The sequence below is a fragment of the Chiloscyllium plagiosum genome, chromosome 30 (assembly GCF_004010195.1).
Source record: "Chiloscyllium plagiosum isolate BGI_BamShark_2017 chromosome 30, ASM401019v2, whole genome shotgun sequence".
Classification (NCBI taxonomy): domain Eukaryota; kingdom Metazoa; phylum Chordata; class Chondrichthyes; order Orectolobiformes; family Hemiscylliidae; genus Chiloscyllium; species Chiloscyllium plagiosum.
In genome coordinates, this window is record NC_057739.1 from 37,343,730 (window position 1) to 37,358,912 (window position 15,183).

Genomic DNA, 15,183 nt, shown 5'->3' on the forward strand with positions numbered 1-15,183 from the left:
AAAGCTGGCCTAGGCTATATGTTATTGTCCACTGCAGTACCACTGCTAGCCTGCATCAAGAAACCCTTGGTCACCTTCAAGTTGGACCAAAGGGTCAGTTTCCACGCTGTATACCTCTGACTCTATGACTCAGACCTTAATTTGTTAATTCAATTTAAATGAGGTCAAGCATTTCAAACTGGCTGTAACCTCTTCTAATATTTAAAATTGCTGCCAAGTGTCTTCCTGAATTATTCAGTCTCCTAAGAAACTGGCTACAGACTAGCATTTACAAAGATGTTGGAGACTGTTTTCTTTTTGCCCCCTTGTAAGGTGTAATGTGAGATATCCACGTGAGATGACATAATTCAAAGTGAAATATATTCCAGCCTCAGCACAGAATTTGTAAATGGCATCACTTTGAGGTCTTTTCAGTTATTAATACAGATGATGTTGTTGGAAGCAAAAGCTTCATTGGCCATTTTGATGAGCCAGGTGTTCCAGTGGATAGTAGTCTTGGCTCCGTGTTGGAGTTTTGAATGTTCAGTTCCCAATCCAGGACGTATCAAACCTGCCAAGGCAGCACAATTCTGAGGGGCTGTTGCACCAGTGAAAGTGCTGTTTTTTCGATGAGATGTTGCAGCAATACCCTGTTTGTCCTCTTGGATGGATATAAATGATTCGATAGCAATATTTCAAAAAAGAGTAGGGAAGTTATCTCTGGTCCTGTTCAATGTCTATCATTTAATCAACATCAGAAAAATTCATAATCTGATTATTATCATAAGGCTGTTTGTGGAAGTTTGCTGTTTATCAATTGATCATCATGTATCCTACATTATAATAGTGACTATACTGAAAGTATTTAATTGACTGTAATATGCTTTGGAATGTTCGGTGGTCACACAAGACACTATTAAAAAATGCAAAAATGTTTCAGATACCATTTATGTTTCATCAGAACCACCGTTTTTTGCTGAAGACATTGCCCTAATTAATGCCGAACAAGAGCGGTTGGCCAGAGATAAAGTCATACTTCCCTGCCCAGTTAATGGTGAGAGTCTATTTTCTGTCAAAATTATCAGAAACTGGAACCTTGATTTTCAGGGGAGGTGATGGTTGGAATGAACATTGGAGGCTTGAGGAGGTGGCAGCGGTTTCTACAATACAATGTTTCTGTCATATGATCTCTTACATCACTACTGATGAAGCTTACTATTTATATATTTGAGTATTCGATGCAGTCTTTATGAAGTTATGTGAAGGGACTAAGTTAACTAATACTATTCTTTTTGCAGAGAAAGAGAAATTGAAATTTAATAGAGTTGTTTAAAGTTATGAGAGATTTTGATATTGTTTATAGTGAGAAACTGCATTCACTGACTTTCGGGTCTCAACCCGAAGTAAAGAGGATTATCACCTCTTTAACCCTTTCTCTGTCTCAACATATTATTATTCTTTTTAACTTGCAACTATCACATTTCAATAAAAACATAATCACCAGATCAACATGAAGGAACCAATTGCAAAATTTTCTTCAGTGAAAGAAAGAGGAATTTTATTACAAAGTAATACAAACACACAGACAAAATTCAGTTATAAACTTACAAAGAAGCGATGATTAGGGTGTGTCCTGCTTCCCTAGGTTTGTTGAAACTTGTAGATAATCTTGATTTTTCAGTTGATGGTCATTTTCACAAGTTGTTTTTCTCACCAGCACAGATTTTTTTTGTTCACTCGGACGTGGGTGTCATTGGCTGGCCAACGTTTATTACCTGTGGTTAGTTGCCCTTGAGGAGGTGGTAATGACGTGTCTTCTTGATCCGCTGCACTGCATTTGGTGCAGTTAAACCCATAATACCATTCGGCTGGGAATTCCAGTATTTTGACCTGGCACCTCTGAAGGTTGAGTGCCAGATATGCCGAGCCAAAATGTTGTACAGATCTGCTGCTGTTGATAACCCATAACACCTCATGGATGGCCTGTCTTGACTTGCTAGATCTATTCCAAGTCTGTCCCATTTAGCATGGTGATAGTGCCACACAATATGATGGATGGTATTCTCAATGTGAAGGCATGGCCTCTTCTCTACAAGGAATAAGCAATGGTCATGCTTACGGATTTTGTCACAGACAGGTGCATCTGCAGCCAGCAATTTGGCAAGGATGAGGAATTCAGAGAGAGGGAAAAGGGGAGAGAAGAATTTTCAGTATCTTTGCTGTCATCAGTCCATGTTGCACAATGTTCAGCACCATTCACAACTCCTCGGGCATTGAAACAGTCCATTTCCAAAAGCAATAGAACCTGGACAATATTCAAGTTTGGGCTGAAAACTGGCAAGTAACATTCGCACCACACAAATGCCAGGCAACAACCATCACCAGCAAGAGAGAATCTAACCATCATCCCTTAACATTCAAATACAATACCATCACCATATCCCCCACTGTCATCATCCTAGGCATTACCATACACTAGAAACTGAACTAGACTAGCCAAATAAATATAGGGGCTACAAGAGCAGGTCAGAGGTTAAGAATCCTGGATGTGTTTAGTTCCATCAAAACTCAAGAAACTTGATGCTATCTAGGGCAAAGCAGCCGGCTTGATAGGCACCACGTTCACAAATGTGCACTCCCTCCAGCATTGATTCTCATTAGCAGCAGGGTGTGTACCATCTACAAGATGCACTGCAGAAATTGGCAAAGGCTGCATAGCCAACCTTCCAAACCCACAACCACTTTGATCCAGAAGGACAGGATAGCAGATACACAGGAACAGAATCAACTGCAAGTTCCCCTCCAAACCACTAACCATCCTAACTTGAAAATGTATCACATTCCTTCTCTCCAATTTCACTCTAGTTGTAAGAAGGGTCAATTATCAAAGGACACGGATTTAAATTTACAAAGTATTTAAAGCACAGAAACAGCCTATTCAGCCTAACATGAATGAATATAACTGGCTGAAACCAGAGTGAAATGTGAAAAGCAGATTTAGTACTAATTTCTCAAAGAGATTTGGATAAACACTTGTACTGGAGATATTTGCAGCTGTTGGGAAAAGAACGGGTGAATTGGATATCTATTTCATAAAGTAAGCCCCAGCAAGATGGCTGAAAATGCATTAGATTATGTGAATGCAGTAATAAACTTAAATAACAAAATCATTATACTTGTAAATGACTTTAAAATACAAAAGCATTGTTTTGTTTCTTGCTGTTTTCTGTTCCTGCTACTTTTATTTTAACTTGCTCACTTATATTTATTCCATTTCTGGAATTAATTAATTCCTTGCTGTCTGAATTTGAAATAATTCGACAGGGGCCAGTGTCCTGTCACAAAGTCACCTTTTATTTACTTGTGCACGTACACTGGCTGTGGCCATCCAGTTTGGAGTCAGTCCTCAACTGAGGAGATTCTAATCTCCCTTTTTTTTTCGTTTTTATTTAAAATCCCCCTTACTATTGCCAAACAGCAGTAGCGCTTATTCCCCCACAGCACCCATGTTATGTGTGTGTAGGTTAGAAACTGTGAAGAAGCATTAAGTGCAAAAACTTTATTTGTGTTTTTCCCTGTTATATTGTTCAGCCAAGGCTGTCCTGATTGGCCCAAGTTAACAACCGCAATTAAGAACCTTATTGTCAATGAAGTTCACCTGTTTCCAATCACTACAGTGTTGTAATTCTTAAAATATTTCCTTTGTTGCTTCCCTTTTTTTTCGCTTTTGGATCCCATGGTCTGTCTGGAGGCAGAAGCGCTATTATTTGTAAAACAAATGCCAATGACCAAATCCACTTTTGCTGTCCAAATCAGGGAAGGAAATCTGTCATCCTTACCCAGTCTGGCCTACATGTGACTCCCCCACATCAATCTGACACTTAGCTGCCCTCATTTTAAGGGAAACCAAGGATAAACAACAAGTACTAGCCTTGCTAGTGATGCCCTTGTCCTATGAAAGAATAAAGAAAAAAGAGTTTGGAAAAAAGTATTGACACTGCACTAAATTTCCATCCATGTTCACTTCTTAAAGCTCTAAGCCTCAAGCTCCTTTATTTCACAATAAGCTACAGAAGTAATTTATTAAGAGGAAATCTGTACGTTTTAAGCATTCCATGGACTGCCTTGAATAAAGCTGAATTTGAAGTTTAAACAGATGATCCTGTTTCATGACTAATGGAAAGCAGAGTCGATAGTAGTTTCTTAGTTCTGGTGATTGCTGAAGGCGTGAAAGAAAGGTTTTTTTATCACACAAAGGCACAGTGCTCTAAAGGTAAGATGTAAGAGAACATGTGATGTAACCTCTGTAATGGGGAAGATACTTGAGTCTATTATCAATGAAGAAATAGCAAGGCATCTAAATAACAATTGTCCCATTGGGCAGATGCAGCATAGGTTCATGAAGGGTAAGTCATGCTTGACGAATCCATTGGAATTCTATGAAGACATTATAAGCAAGGTGGACAATGCAGGCCCCGTGGATGTGGGGTACCTAGATTTCCAAAAGGCTTTCGACAAGGTGCCACACAAGAGGCTGCTGCATAAGATAAGAATGCATGACATTAGGGGTAAACTATTAGCATGGATAGAGGATTGGTTGACTGACAGAAAACAAAGAGTGGGGATAAATGAGTGCTATTCTGGCTGGCAGTCAGTAACTAGTGGTGTGCCTCAGGGATCAGTGTTGGGACTGCAATTATTCACAATTGAATAGATGATTTGGAGTTGGGGATCACATGCAGGGTGTCAAAGTTTGCAGATGACACAACAATGAGTGGCAGAGCAAAGTGTGCAGAGGACTGTGAAATTTTGCAGAGGAACATAGATACATTGAGTGAGTGGGCAAAGGTCTAACAGATGGAATACAATGTTAAGAAATGTGAAGTCATATGTTTTGGTAGGAGGAATAGTAAAAAGGATTATTACTTGAATGGTAAAAAGTTACAGCATGCTGCTATGCAGAGGGACCTGAGTGTCCTTGTGCCTGAATCACAGAAGGTTGGTCTGTATGTACAAGTAATTAGGAAGGCAAATGGAATTTTGTCCTTCATTGCTAAAGGGATTGGGCTTAAAACAGAGAGATTATGTTACACTTGTACAAGGTGCTGGTGAGGCCACACCTGGAGTACTGTGTGCAGTTTTGATCTCCTTACTTGAGAAAGGGTGTACTGGCACTGGAGGGGGTGCAGAGGAGGTTCACTCAGTTGATAGGGAGTTGAGAGGTTTGCTTATGAGGAGAGACTGAGTAGATTGGCATTATATTCATTGGAATTCAGAAGATTGAGGACATATCCTATGGAAACATGTAATATTATTAAGGGAATAGATAAGATAGAAGTAGAGAGGATGTTTCCATTGGCAGGTGAAACGAGGACAAGAGGGCATAGCCTCAAGATTAGGGGGAGCAGATTTAGAACTGAATTGAGAAGGAACTTCTTCACCCAGAGGGTTGTTAATCTATGGAATACCTTGCCCAGTCAAGTAGTTGATGCTACTTCAGTAAGTGTTTTTAAAGCTAAGGTAGATTTTTTTTAACAATAAAGGAATTAAGGAATACGGTGACAGCATAATGCCTTTTAGGGATGGAAGCTGTCATCCTTACTTGGTCTGGCCTGCATGTGACTCCAGACCCACAGCAATGTGGTTGACTCTTTACTACCCTCTGAGCAATTAGGGAAGGGCAATAAATGCTGGCCCAGCCAACGATGCCTTAATCCCATGAATGAATCAAAAAATTCCAATTGATTTTTTAAAAAGCAGATTTCTGCTCACAAAATCTGATTTTACCGAGGAGCTTGAGTACAAAACTGAGCCAAATTATCTCACTCTTTATATCAGCCTCTTGACCAATGACTTACAAGCCTGATTAACCTGCTTGTCTAAATTTCTGTTTAAATGTTTGTGTTATTTTCAAGATAATAAATATTAGTGGTCAAGAATCTGAAATTCCCTTCTAATTCCCTCTCTACTGTGCTGTCTGCCTTTAAATCTGGCCAGGCTTTGCCCCTAATCCTCCTTTATATGTCCCTGTATGGCATTGAGAAAAAGGCCAATTTTCCACTTCACCACCCTTGAGAAGATGATGGTGAACCACCCACTTGAATTACTGCAAATACTGGGAAAGGAGTTCCAGCATTTTGATCCAATGACGATGAAAGAATGGCAATATAGTTCCAAGTCAGGATGATCAGGAGAAACCGAGGACTGCAGATGCTGCTGATCAGAGCTGAAAATGTGTTGCTGGAAAAGCACAGCAGGTCAGGCAGCATCCGAGGAGCAGGTGAATCAACATTTCGAGCATAAGTCCTTCATCAGGAATCACCTGCTGTGCTTTTCCAGCAACACACCCTCAAGTCAGGATGATGTGTGTCTTTCGGGTCAGATAATCTGCACTTAGCCATGTTTTTATGTCAGCTGCTGCCCTTGTCACTCTAGGTAGTAGGAGTCACAGGTTACTGTTGAAGATGCTCTTGAAGGGACTTTGGTGAGTTCCTGCTGTGTATCTTTTAGATGCCTCATACTGCCATCACTTTGTGTCAGTGGTGGAGAGATTGAATGTTTAAGATGATGATTGAAGTCAAGCGGGCTGCTTTGGCCTGGTTGGAGTCAGGTTTCTTAATGTTGTATCAGAATTCATCAGGCAAGTGGAGAGTATTTCATCACAATCCTTACCCGTTCCTTACCCCTCTCTGTTACTGACTATCCTCCATGTTAATTTGCCATAATGCCATACTTGAGACCCTAATGTTCCTCTGACTTACCTTCCAAGAGGTTTCCTGGCTTTCTGTCCCATCTCCAGGGCCATTTTTCTCATTTGACAAGGTCACTGAGACCTTTAGAAGGATGGCCGCCTCAGTGAAAATCTTGAAAATCTGACTTGGGCCTGTTGATATGGTGAGGTAGGCTTCCCTCCTCGGAAGATGGTTGCTGGCAGAAGAGTGTGACCTCTGCCTGCTCAGCGGCCATTGTTTTGACTGTCCCATACCCGTTTGGTGCCATTTCCATATTGCAAGCTGTAGTTCTTAATTGTAGGCTGCTGGTCCTTCAAAGCTGATGATCTCTGTCTGATCGGCCCTGCAGCTTCAAAAGTCCAGCCAGCAACTCAGATAGAGAAACTGTCTCCCTTCACGTTAAGGGGGTACCTCTATCCAAAACCCAGGTCAGTGACTGTACATTGCTCATGCCACCCACTAACCTCAAATCACCACCACCTGTTTTCCAGATTTGGAAACAGACCTGACTCCTATTTCCCATTCCTAGCAGTCCACTATGTGGACCTTCTGTAACTTGTTGTTTCCAGCTACAGATTTACTGTAACTCATTTCGTGAGACAGATGTATATCCTGATCAAACACTTCTACATATATCAGTTGAATCAATTTATCAATGTGGCCTCATGATGTGTATAACTCATTTGACCTTTTATATTTATATGTCCTCAGGAACTCCTCCACCAGTTATACGCTGGCTAAAGAATGGCTTAGATCTTCCAGCTCATGAACCAGGAATTTCAGTACTTGAGGATGGCTCTCTTCTCATTGATTCAGCTTCACCTTATGATAGTGGAGATTATTTGTGTGTTGCAATGAATGAGGCTGGCTCTTCCAAAAGGAAATATCGATTAAATGTCCAAGGTAAATAATTAAACTTTGATACTAAACTTTCCAACTGACTGAATTGATGTCGGGGTTTCATCTGTCCTGTAAAGACTATGGGTTGGGTCTTTAATTTTTATTGAATGTCTCAGTCACTTCCTGAAATGGTGTTGAAACATTAAACCTGGCTTTTTAGTCAAGGTCTCTTGTATCATCTTCTAGTCAAGCAATTTGATTGGCAGAGACTGACTTTTCATAAAATGGAATTCTCAGAAGCAGGCCCACTCTTTGGGAGTACCTGACCAAACAGCTCTTGCACTCAGCACAGCATCCATGAAACCATGGCTGTTGCCAGGCCAACACCCAATGTCCTGAAGTCCAAGGTCTCAGTTAAGTGCTTCTGAGGTTGGTGTGGTTTCTGGGGTTGGCAGTAGCAGGGAGAATGGGGCCATGAGGTTGGAAGCAGTCACCCCAGTATCCAATGCACAGTCCCTCAGTTGCATACAAATTAGTGCAATTAGAGAGATCTCCTACAAATTGACAGTAAACCCACAATGGTTTTTTATTCAGATGGGCTGACTCTTCTCAACCTGCCTGAAGCTGAAATAATTCCAGGCTGGAGTAGACCCATAGGTGGACCTAAAGTCACCTTTAATTAACCACTTGAGTTAAATTGGCAGTGTGGTGTGAAGTTAAAGTTTGGATCTTCCTGCACAGATCTTAATGAAAATGGAGGTGACTAGGAAGCAAGATTCTAGGATCTAACAATCCTGTTTGCAGGACCAGAAGATTCTGGTCTAGGGGAGCCTCAAGATTAATCTGCCACTCCAAATTTCTTGGCTTAGTTGGGACGTTGCATTAGCTATTAGTGGAGCTGGAGTTTCCCACAGGATTTTGTTGTTCCTATTGCTGGCAAGGTTGATAGCTAATCGCTCAGCTTTGCTTGGACCACACTTTGAATTAACTTGCCTGTAAGTTACATTGAGAGTTAGAACACTACAGCCCAGACTGTTTCGTCCATATCTGACATCATTAAGTACACTACATTATTCTCACGTACATTTACTGGTTGACTGAACTTTAGAACTGTGTACAATGCTTTTTATGATCTGTTAGTCAAAAGGCACCTAAACATAATGCACAGCGCAGGAACACATTGAAGCACTGGCAAATGTAAATTAACTCCCATAACCTCGATTAAAGTTTCTGATCTGAACCATTCATTGGTGGCAAAGTTTAAGTAAAGTTGAAGGAGTGGGTTGTTCCCCAATCCTGTTAACTGTGATGATTGTGAAGAGAGAACATGAAAAGTGATTAGGGGGAGTAATAGCATCTTTCTGAAAAAAAGGAGTAGAAAATATGAGGTTGAATATCACACTGGAACAAGCTACCAAAGGAAATATTCACAATTATTTGGAATTTACGAGACCCATACATAGATTATTTCCATTAATTAGTTTCATTATCCAAACTACCATCTGAGCAAGTCAGGCCTAACTTTGTTAGCACTATGCATATAAATGTTATTGGAATTCAGACATTAATCAGTACAACTAAAGCATGGTGTTTTGACTCACATCCAGCATCGGAATTTATAACCTCTTGGTGGAGATTACCAGTTCCTCTTGCAAGCAATGTAAGCTAGATCATCAATGCTGCTGAGATTATTTGAGTCAATCCTTTTCAGTGAATAGAAGTTAAAGGGCAACCTATTGGTCCAACAGTTTTAAACAATCACGTTTTAGGGTACCTGACTTGGAAAATAAGTTTTGATGATTTTCATTGGGAGCAAATTGAAAATGAAAGTATCATGGAGGACACTAACTTCAGTGTCCTGCTTTCTTTATTATTTTTAATGGCTAAATAAAAGTTTATGGTGTGTCAGCAACAACCACGATACAGCACACACCAAGAGTGTTTGTATTAATAGTGTTTTGGAATATTTAAGCCCATCCTTTCAATATTCCTCATTCCTCTTCCTTTGTTCTAGCTCCTCCTGAGATTCGAGGAAATGGCCAAGTACAGAACATCACAGTGTCGGTTAATCAGCCATTGATGTTGGAGTGTGATGCCAGTGGCAGCCCAACACCAACCCTCAGTTGGTACAAAAATGAGCAGCAGGTATGTGTGGTCAGCTGATGTATTAAAATGGGCCTCTGTTTTTAATGAAATTGGATAAAGGTATGGTGATGACATTACATGAAGACACCTTGCTTTGTAGCAATTAGACAGTTCAATTCAGAACTCTCAAGGCTACGTTCCTGGTTCAAGCTATTTGTAAGAGGTGAAAGCCAGAAAGTGTGTTGGAGCTGAGGTACTCACTTAGAGATCATTTACTGTACAACTTGCCAACAGCTTATATGGTTTAGTGAGAATCTCATTTATGATGTAGGGAGAGCCAAGGAAAGGCTTTGGAACAACTTGGAGAAAGTGTTGAAATAAGTTTGCACTCCCTCCTCACCTGAAAGAGTGACTTGTACTTAAGCTACAATCAGGTTCTACCTAAGCCGGTAGGACAGATGTCTCTCCCCAAGTGAATCTTCTGTGTGTCTCTTAGACTGTAAAGTTGGAAATGGAGATGGCTATAATCTAAAATCGGCCGGCGTATCGAATTACTGTTTCCATTCCTGCCTTTTTAGTTGATCTATTAACTGAGCTAAACAGCACCTGCATTCTTGTAACTATTTGGGTTAATGTTGATCTGATCCAAATCTTCCATTCATTAAATGCAGATATTGCTACAATTATGAGGACTGTAGTAACTATAACTAGGTTTTGAACTTGATGGAGATTTATAAATAACGATACTGAATATGTGTTCACAGTGAAGACTAATGAATGGGAGTCTCAGTGATAGCTGACAAACTGCAACCTTGATCACAGGGAGCAGTCATCAGCATATAAATAAATTGACAATATTTCTCATTGATTTGTTTCCCCTGAAGGTGACAGAGACCGGTAGGGTCCGAGTCTTGAATGGTGGCCATGTACTGCGACTTTCAAAATCCCGCAAAGGCGACAGTGGAGTGTATTCTTGCAATGCTGTTAATGTTGCTGGCACAGCCAAAAAATATTTCAATTTACTGGTGCAGGGTAAGGATCAATAGAATTGCAACAATCTGAAACTCCTTCCTAAGCTTCACTCTTTGTACTCTCCTTTGGCAAGGAGATGAAATAAAGATTCATTGCAACCGTCTGTTTCACTGACTCATCATTCCCTGGCTCTCAAAGCTGTGGAACTTGTTACTTTCCTCTTTATTGTAATGCTCTCCAGTAATCTGTAAGCTTTTAAAAATTCACAGTTGACATCATCTAATATCATCTGTCCAATCTTGGCTGCATGCATTACCCTTGTATTTGGCCCTTTACTGACAATTCCGAATTTAAAAAAAGCTTTGCGCTATTTTACTGACTGATAAGATTTGCACCCTCATCTGCCTTTAGTACCTCCCTCAATCTATGGATCTGGAGTTACTCAAGAGGTGGCAATTTTGGTGAATTCTAAACTTGAACTCACGTGCCGTGCCAGTGGAGTCCCTTTTCCACACATTGCATGGAATAAGGATGGAGAGTGAGTACAATGAAAAGTCTTGTTAATTTCATCCTTCTCTCAATATAATGTTGTCATATTGTTCTGATGGTACAGAGGTATAGATTCTCTAAAACATAACTATTCTTTTGTCTGACCCTAGTATGGTCCTTCTCCACCTTTTTCATCTGCAGTCCACATAAGATGGACAAAGAATCCTTAAGGACAACCCACTGGACCTATATCTCTTGCTTTCACTTCCCACCATAAAAATACTCACCATAATTAATAGGAGCATGTGAAAACTATAAATATTTTGCTCTGTTTTATGCTTAAATGTAATAAATTTATGTACATTAATGTTTACTGTAATATCACATTAAAATGATCAATTCACACCAAAAGCAAAAGTATATACATTTTCATATTATGAATATCAATACTGCAAGAGAACATGTTTATTTAAAACATTCTAATTACATGATGTAAAATCATTAATCTTTTACTGAGAAGCTAAAGCATATTTTACATCTATACTAAATAAATTGTTAACAGGAGCGATAATCTTACTTATAAAACCAGATTGATATTTCTCGCACTTATGAGAACTCATGCAGCCTGAGGTTGATTTGATTTTCTGACAACACTTGAATGTTGAGAATGAGGGTTCTGGCCTCTCATTTGATATCAGTTCCATGAACACACTTTGAGAGTCACTGGTCTAATAGCAAGAGGACACCGTCATCTATCTATTAAAGAAAATAAAGAAATCTGTATACACTGTAGAAAATATTGTCTCTTGTAGATATTCATGAAATTCTCTCCATAATATGAAGAAAGATGCACATCATATTTAACATATAACCCATCTTGTCTCTTTATAAGACATGGCACCAATATAAAATTAAAGCTTAGAGCACAGTAAATAGATGATAAGGAGCTGGGCAATGTTTTTTGTGTATGTGTGGTAGTTTTTTAATTTAGTATCTGTGACAGTAAAATAACATAGATGGGCAATGTTTTTTGTGTATGTGGGTAGTTTTTTAATTTAGTATCTGTGACAGTAAAATAACATGTAGGGATGGATGATATGCTTCAAAGGACATTTGTATTATCTGAGGTATCAATATTATGATATACTGAAAGCCTGACCTTCTTGGGGGAAACTAGGGCAATAAATACTCGGTCAGTCAACGTCACCCACATCCTGTGAATTAATAAGTATATGTGTGGGGCGAGGCTTACTGTATGTTCTGGATTTAGATTTTTTTAACAATTAAATTGTGTTTTATTTTGGGTTATAAGAGCCCTATCTCCAGGTGTCCAATATGTGGAGTTTACTGAAGAAGGGCAGACGTTACGCATTCAAACATCTCATCTCGTCGATCAAGGCCTCTATCAGTGTGTTGCCTTCAACTCAGCTGGGCAGAAAAGCAAACACTTCAAAGTCAATGTTTACGGTATGAATGAAACAGCTCTGACTGTTTCTATGCTTCAAGGTTATTTACTTTTCCTGCAATAATTTATCTTTTGAAAGACCTATTGGTCAAGAATCACAGCATGCTAAATTTGGCAGATAATGAGTTTATTACCAACAGATCTGGAACACCTTCTTACATATTAAGAAACCAAACTCTGTCTCCCACAGTACAGATAATATTCACAGAGGATCATACATTGTTACACTCTAAACTACAGCCCACGTACAGTTCAGTCGCCTAAGGTCAAAACTTGGACTGCTTCCTTTTGACTGAACTCACCTGTGAATTAAAGAGATGAAGAGAAATTCCAAAGAAAAAGAAGGTCGAGGAGGTATAGTGGAAAAGACAGCAAAATTTGGAATTGGCTAGCACTGATCTGATCTGATATACTAATTGGAATAGAGACAGCAGAGAGAGAAAATAGAGAAACAGGGAGGGAACGATTGAAATAAGTAATCCGATAAAAGGGGAGGAAGTCAACAGACAGAAAGAGAGATTGAGCAGACAGTAGCAGCATAAACACAGAATGTGGAAAGAAGCAAAATGTGAATGGCTCAAGAAAAATTGGGAGGAAAGAAGAGAGAGAGACAATGAAACTGGGAAGTTATGGTATAGCAGGTAAAAAAGATAGTTATTGGGAGTCAGGTGTTGATGGCAAGGCTGCACCTAAAACGTAGCTCCTGGATCTCAGATACTGCTGGCAAAACTGTGCCTATTCACTCAAGGAAGGTGGTGAAGGTGAGTTTTCCCCTTGAAAGTACTATCGCTGTCTTGAGGCAACTAATGCTAAATGCAGCTTTAGCAAAGACGGAGCAGTATTTCCCCTATATATCAGTACTGAGAATACACAGAAAAATGGATTAATATGCTTATTTATTTGTACTTCTGGATATTAAGGAAAAGCATATAGGGAGGAACCTGGAATAGAGAAAAAGTGAGATAGTGTTGTAAACTCAATATCACACTGCACACAATTCAAGTGCTTGTAGTTCTGTCATGTTTCTGGCACTGTGATCTCTTTACATTGAGTACTGAATTAGTGTTGAGTTTGGAATTATGACTTGATCCACCAGGGACTTAGTGGAGAACATAGCAGCTCATTTCACATTGGACAGGAGACAGTTTGTGTGGGTTGGATTTGGACTGAGATTTGATTCCTCACGAATATTCAAACTTGTCTGTTTTAGTTGAGTGGGACTGGAGAGTTTTCAGCCAGACTGATAAATGAACAATTACCTTTCAACCATTGTTTTGCCAATATTATAGGATAATGTCAACTTTATTTTTGGAAGCTCCTGTCTTCCACCTCACCTGACAGATATAGGACCGAGAGAATTGTCATATTGTCTTCTCCAATACCACATGTTGTTGTTGGTCAGAGAGACTCTGGCCCTCCAGATCTTATTCTCCTGTTGAATTTTCTTTTTCTCTCCTCTCTCCTAAGAGATGGAGCAGCTTCCACTTTGTCATTTTCTACTTGCTAACTTGGGAACTGAGTTGAAACTTTGGGGAATAAAGCAGGCAGTAGTGGATAATCACACACCCATCCCTGCTAAAGTTGAAAGATCTGCTGTTCATCCTATCTGGCTGTCTGATGTTTGGAAGCTGGGGAGAAAGTAGCTCAGTACTCCCCCCCCCAAAATAACTGAAGTTGGATTACATGGCTGTAAATCCTTTAAGTTCCAATCACAGTGCAATTCATTTAATGACAAATGTGCTTTTGACTTTACAGATTTTAGAAACATACTCTTTTCTGAAGCGATCTTACTGGAAAAGTGTCTAACATGTTATTCTTAGCCCTAATATTCATGAAGTATGTGTAAATATCAGTCCAAGTTCTACTCAGTATTGCAATAAAATGGCATATGTGTATATTATCCTCTCCGATTAATGCTTCACAGTGGAACATCATTTACTGTGCTCACTATCTCGGCAAAAACACTGGCCTAGTGATTATTTTAAGGTGAATATCAGTTCAATGTTCAGGGATTGAAACATAGCCAATGATGGAACAGTTAAGACATCTTACAGTGCATGTTTTCTGTCAGTGTTAAGACATGATCCTACATGCCTTTGGGAGCTGCTTCACTTGTACCAACTTTCTAGGCCTTGCTCACCTACCACAAGTGACAAACATTTAACATTCTGCTAGACATCAGCAAACCATCTGAGTAATTCTCAGCCAAAAAATTATGCAGAGATTCTTGCTTGTTTTAAAATTAGCATTACTGTTACTATTTGGTATTCCCACAAGCTTCTCTCCTGATGGAGCTGCCTAATGCTGTGATACAGTTTGGCAATTGCTGGCTGCCATGTGATACCATGGTTATTTCTCAGACATAAACAGAGTCAGTCAATGTTCTCAATCTTTCCAAACATGGATGGTGTGATAATTGAGCATAGTCTTGAATTCCACCTAGAGTCCTAGAATTGCCAACCAACATAGTCTAAAAATTAGAGCCAGAACTTTCAGGATTGAAATTAGGGAACTTGGACATGAAAAGGACAATAAAAGTTTGAAACTCTCTTTAGCAAATGAATGTTTATGCCAGATGAATTGTTAATTTTAAAACTGAAATGTTTGTTAACCAACAATATT

At 39.4% G+C, this 15,183-nt stretch overlaps 1 protein-coding gene across 1 annotated transcript in view; it reads left to right on the top strand.

Annotated features, from left to right (window-relative positions):
* Positions 1-15,183, top strand: part of LOC122564614 (hemicentin-1-like) — a 429,834-nt gene that overhangs the window by 184,789 nt on the left and 229,862 nt on the right. Inside the window, exons 25-30 of the mRNA XM_043719704.1 lie at positions 941-1,033; positions 7,422-7,613; positions 9,565-9,695; positions 10,520-10,667; positions 11,019-11,145; positions 12,409-12,563. Coding sequence (XP_043575639.1) covers positions 941-1,033; positions 7,422-7,613; positions 9,565-9,695; positions 10,520-10,667; positions 11,019-11,145; positions 12,409-12,563 — 846 coding nt within the window. The remainder of the gene's footprint in view (positions 1-940; positions 1,034-7,421; positions 7,614-9,564; positions 9,696-10,519; positions 10,668-11,018; positions 11,146-12,408; positions 12,564-15,183) is intronic.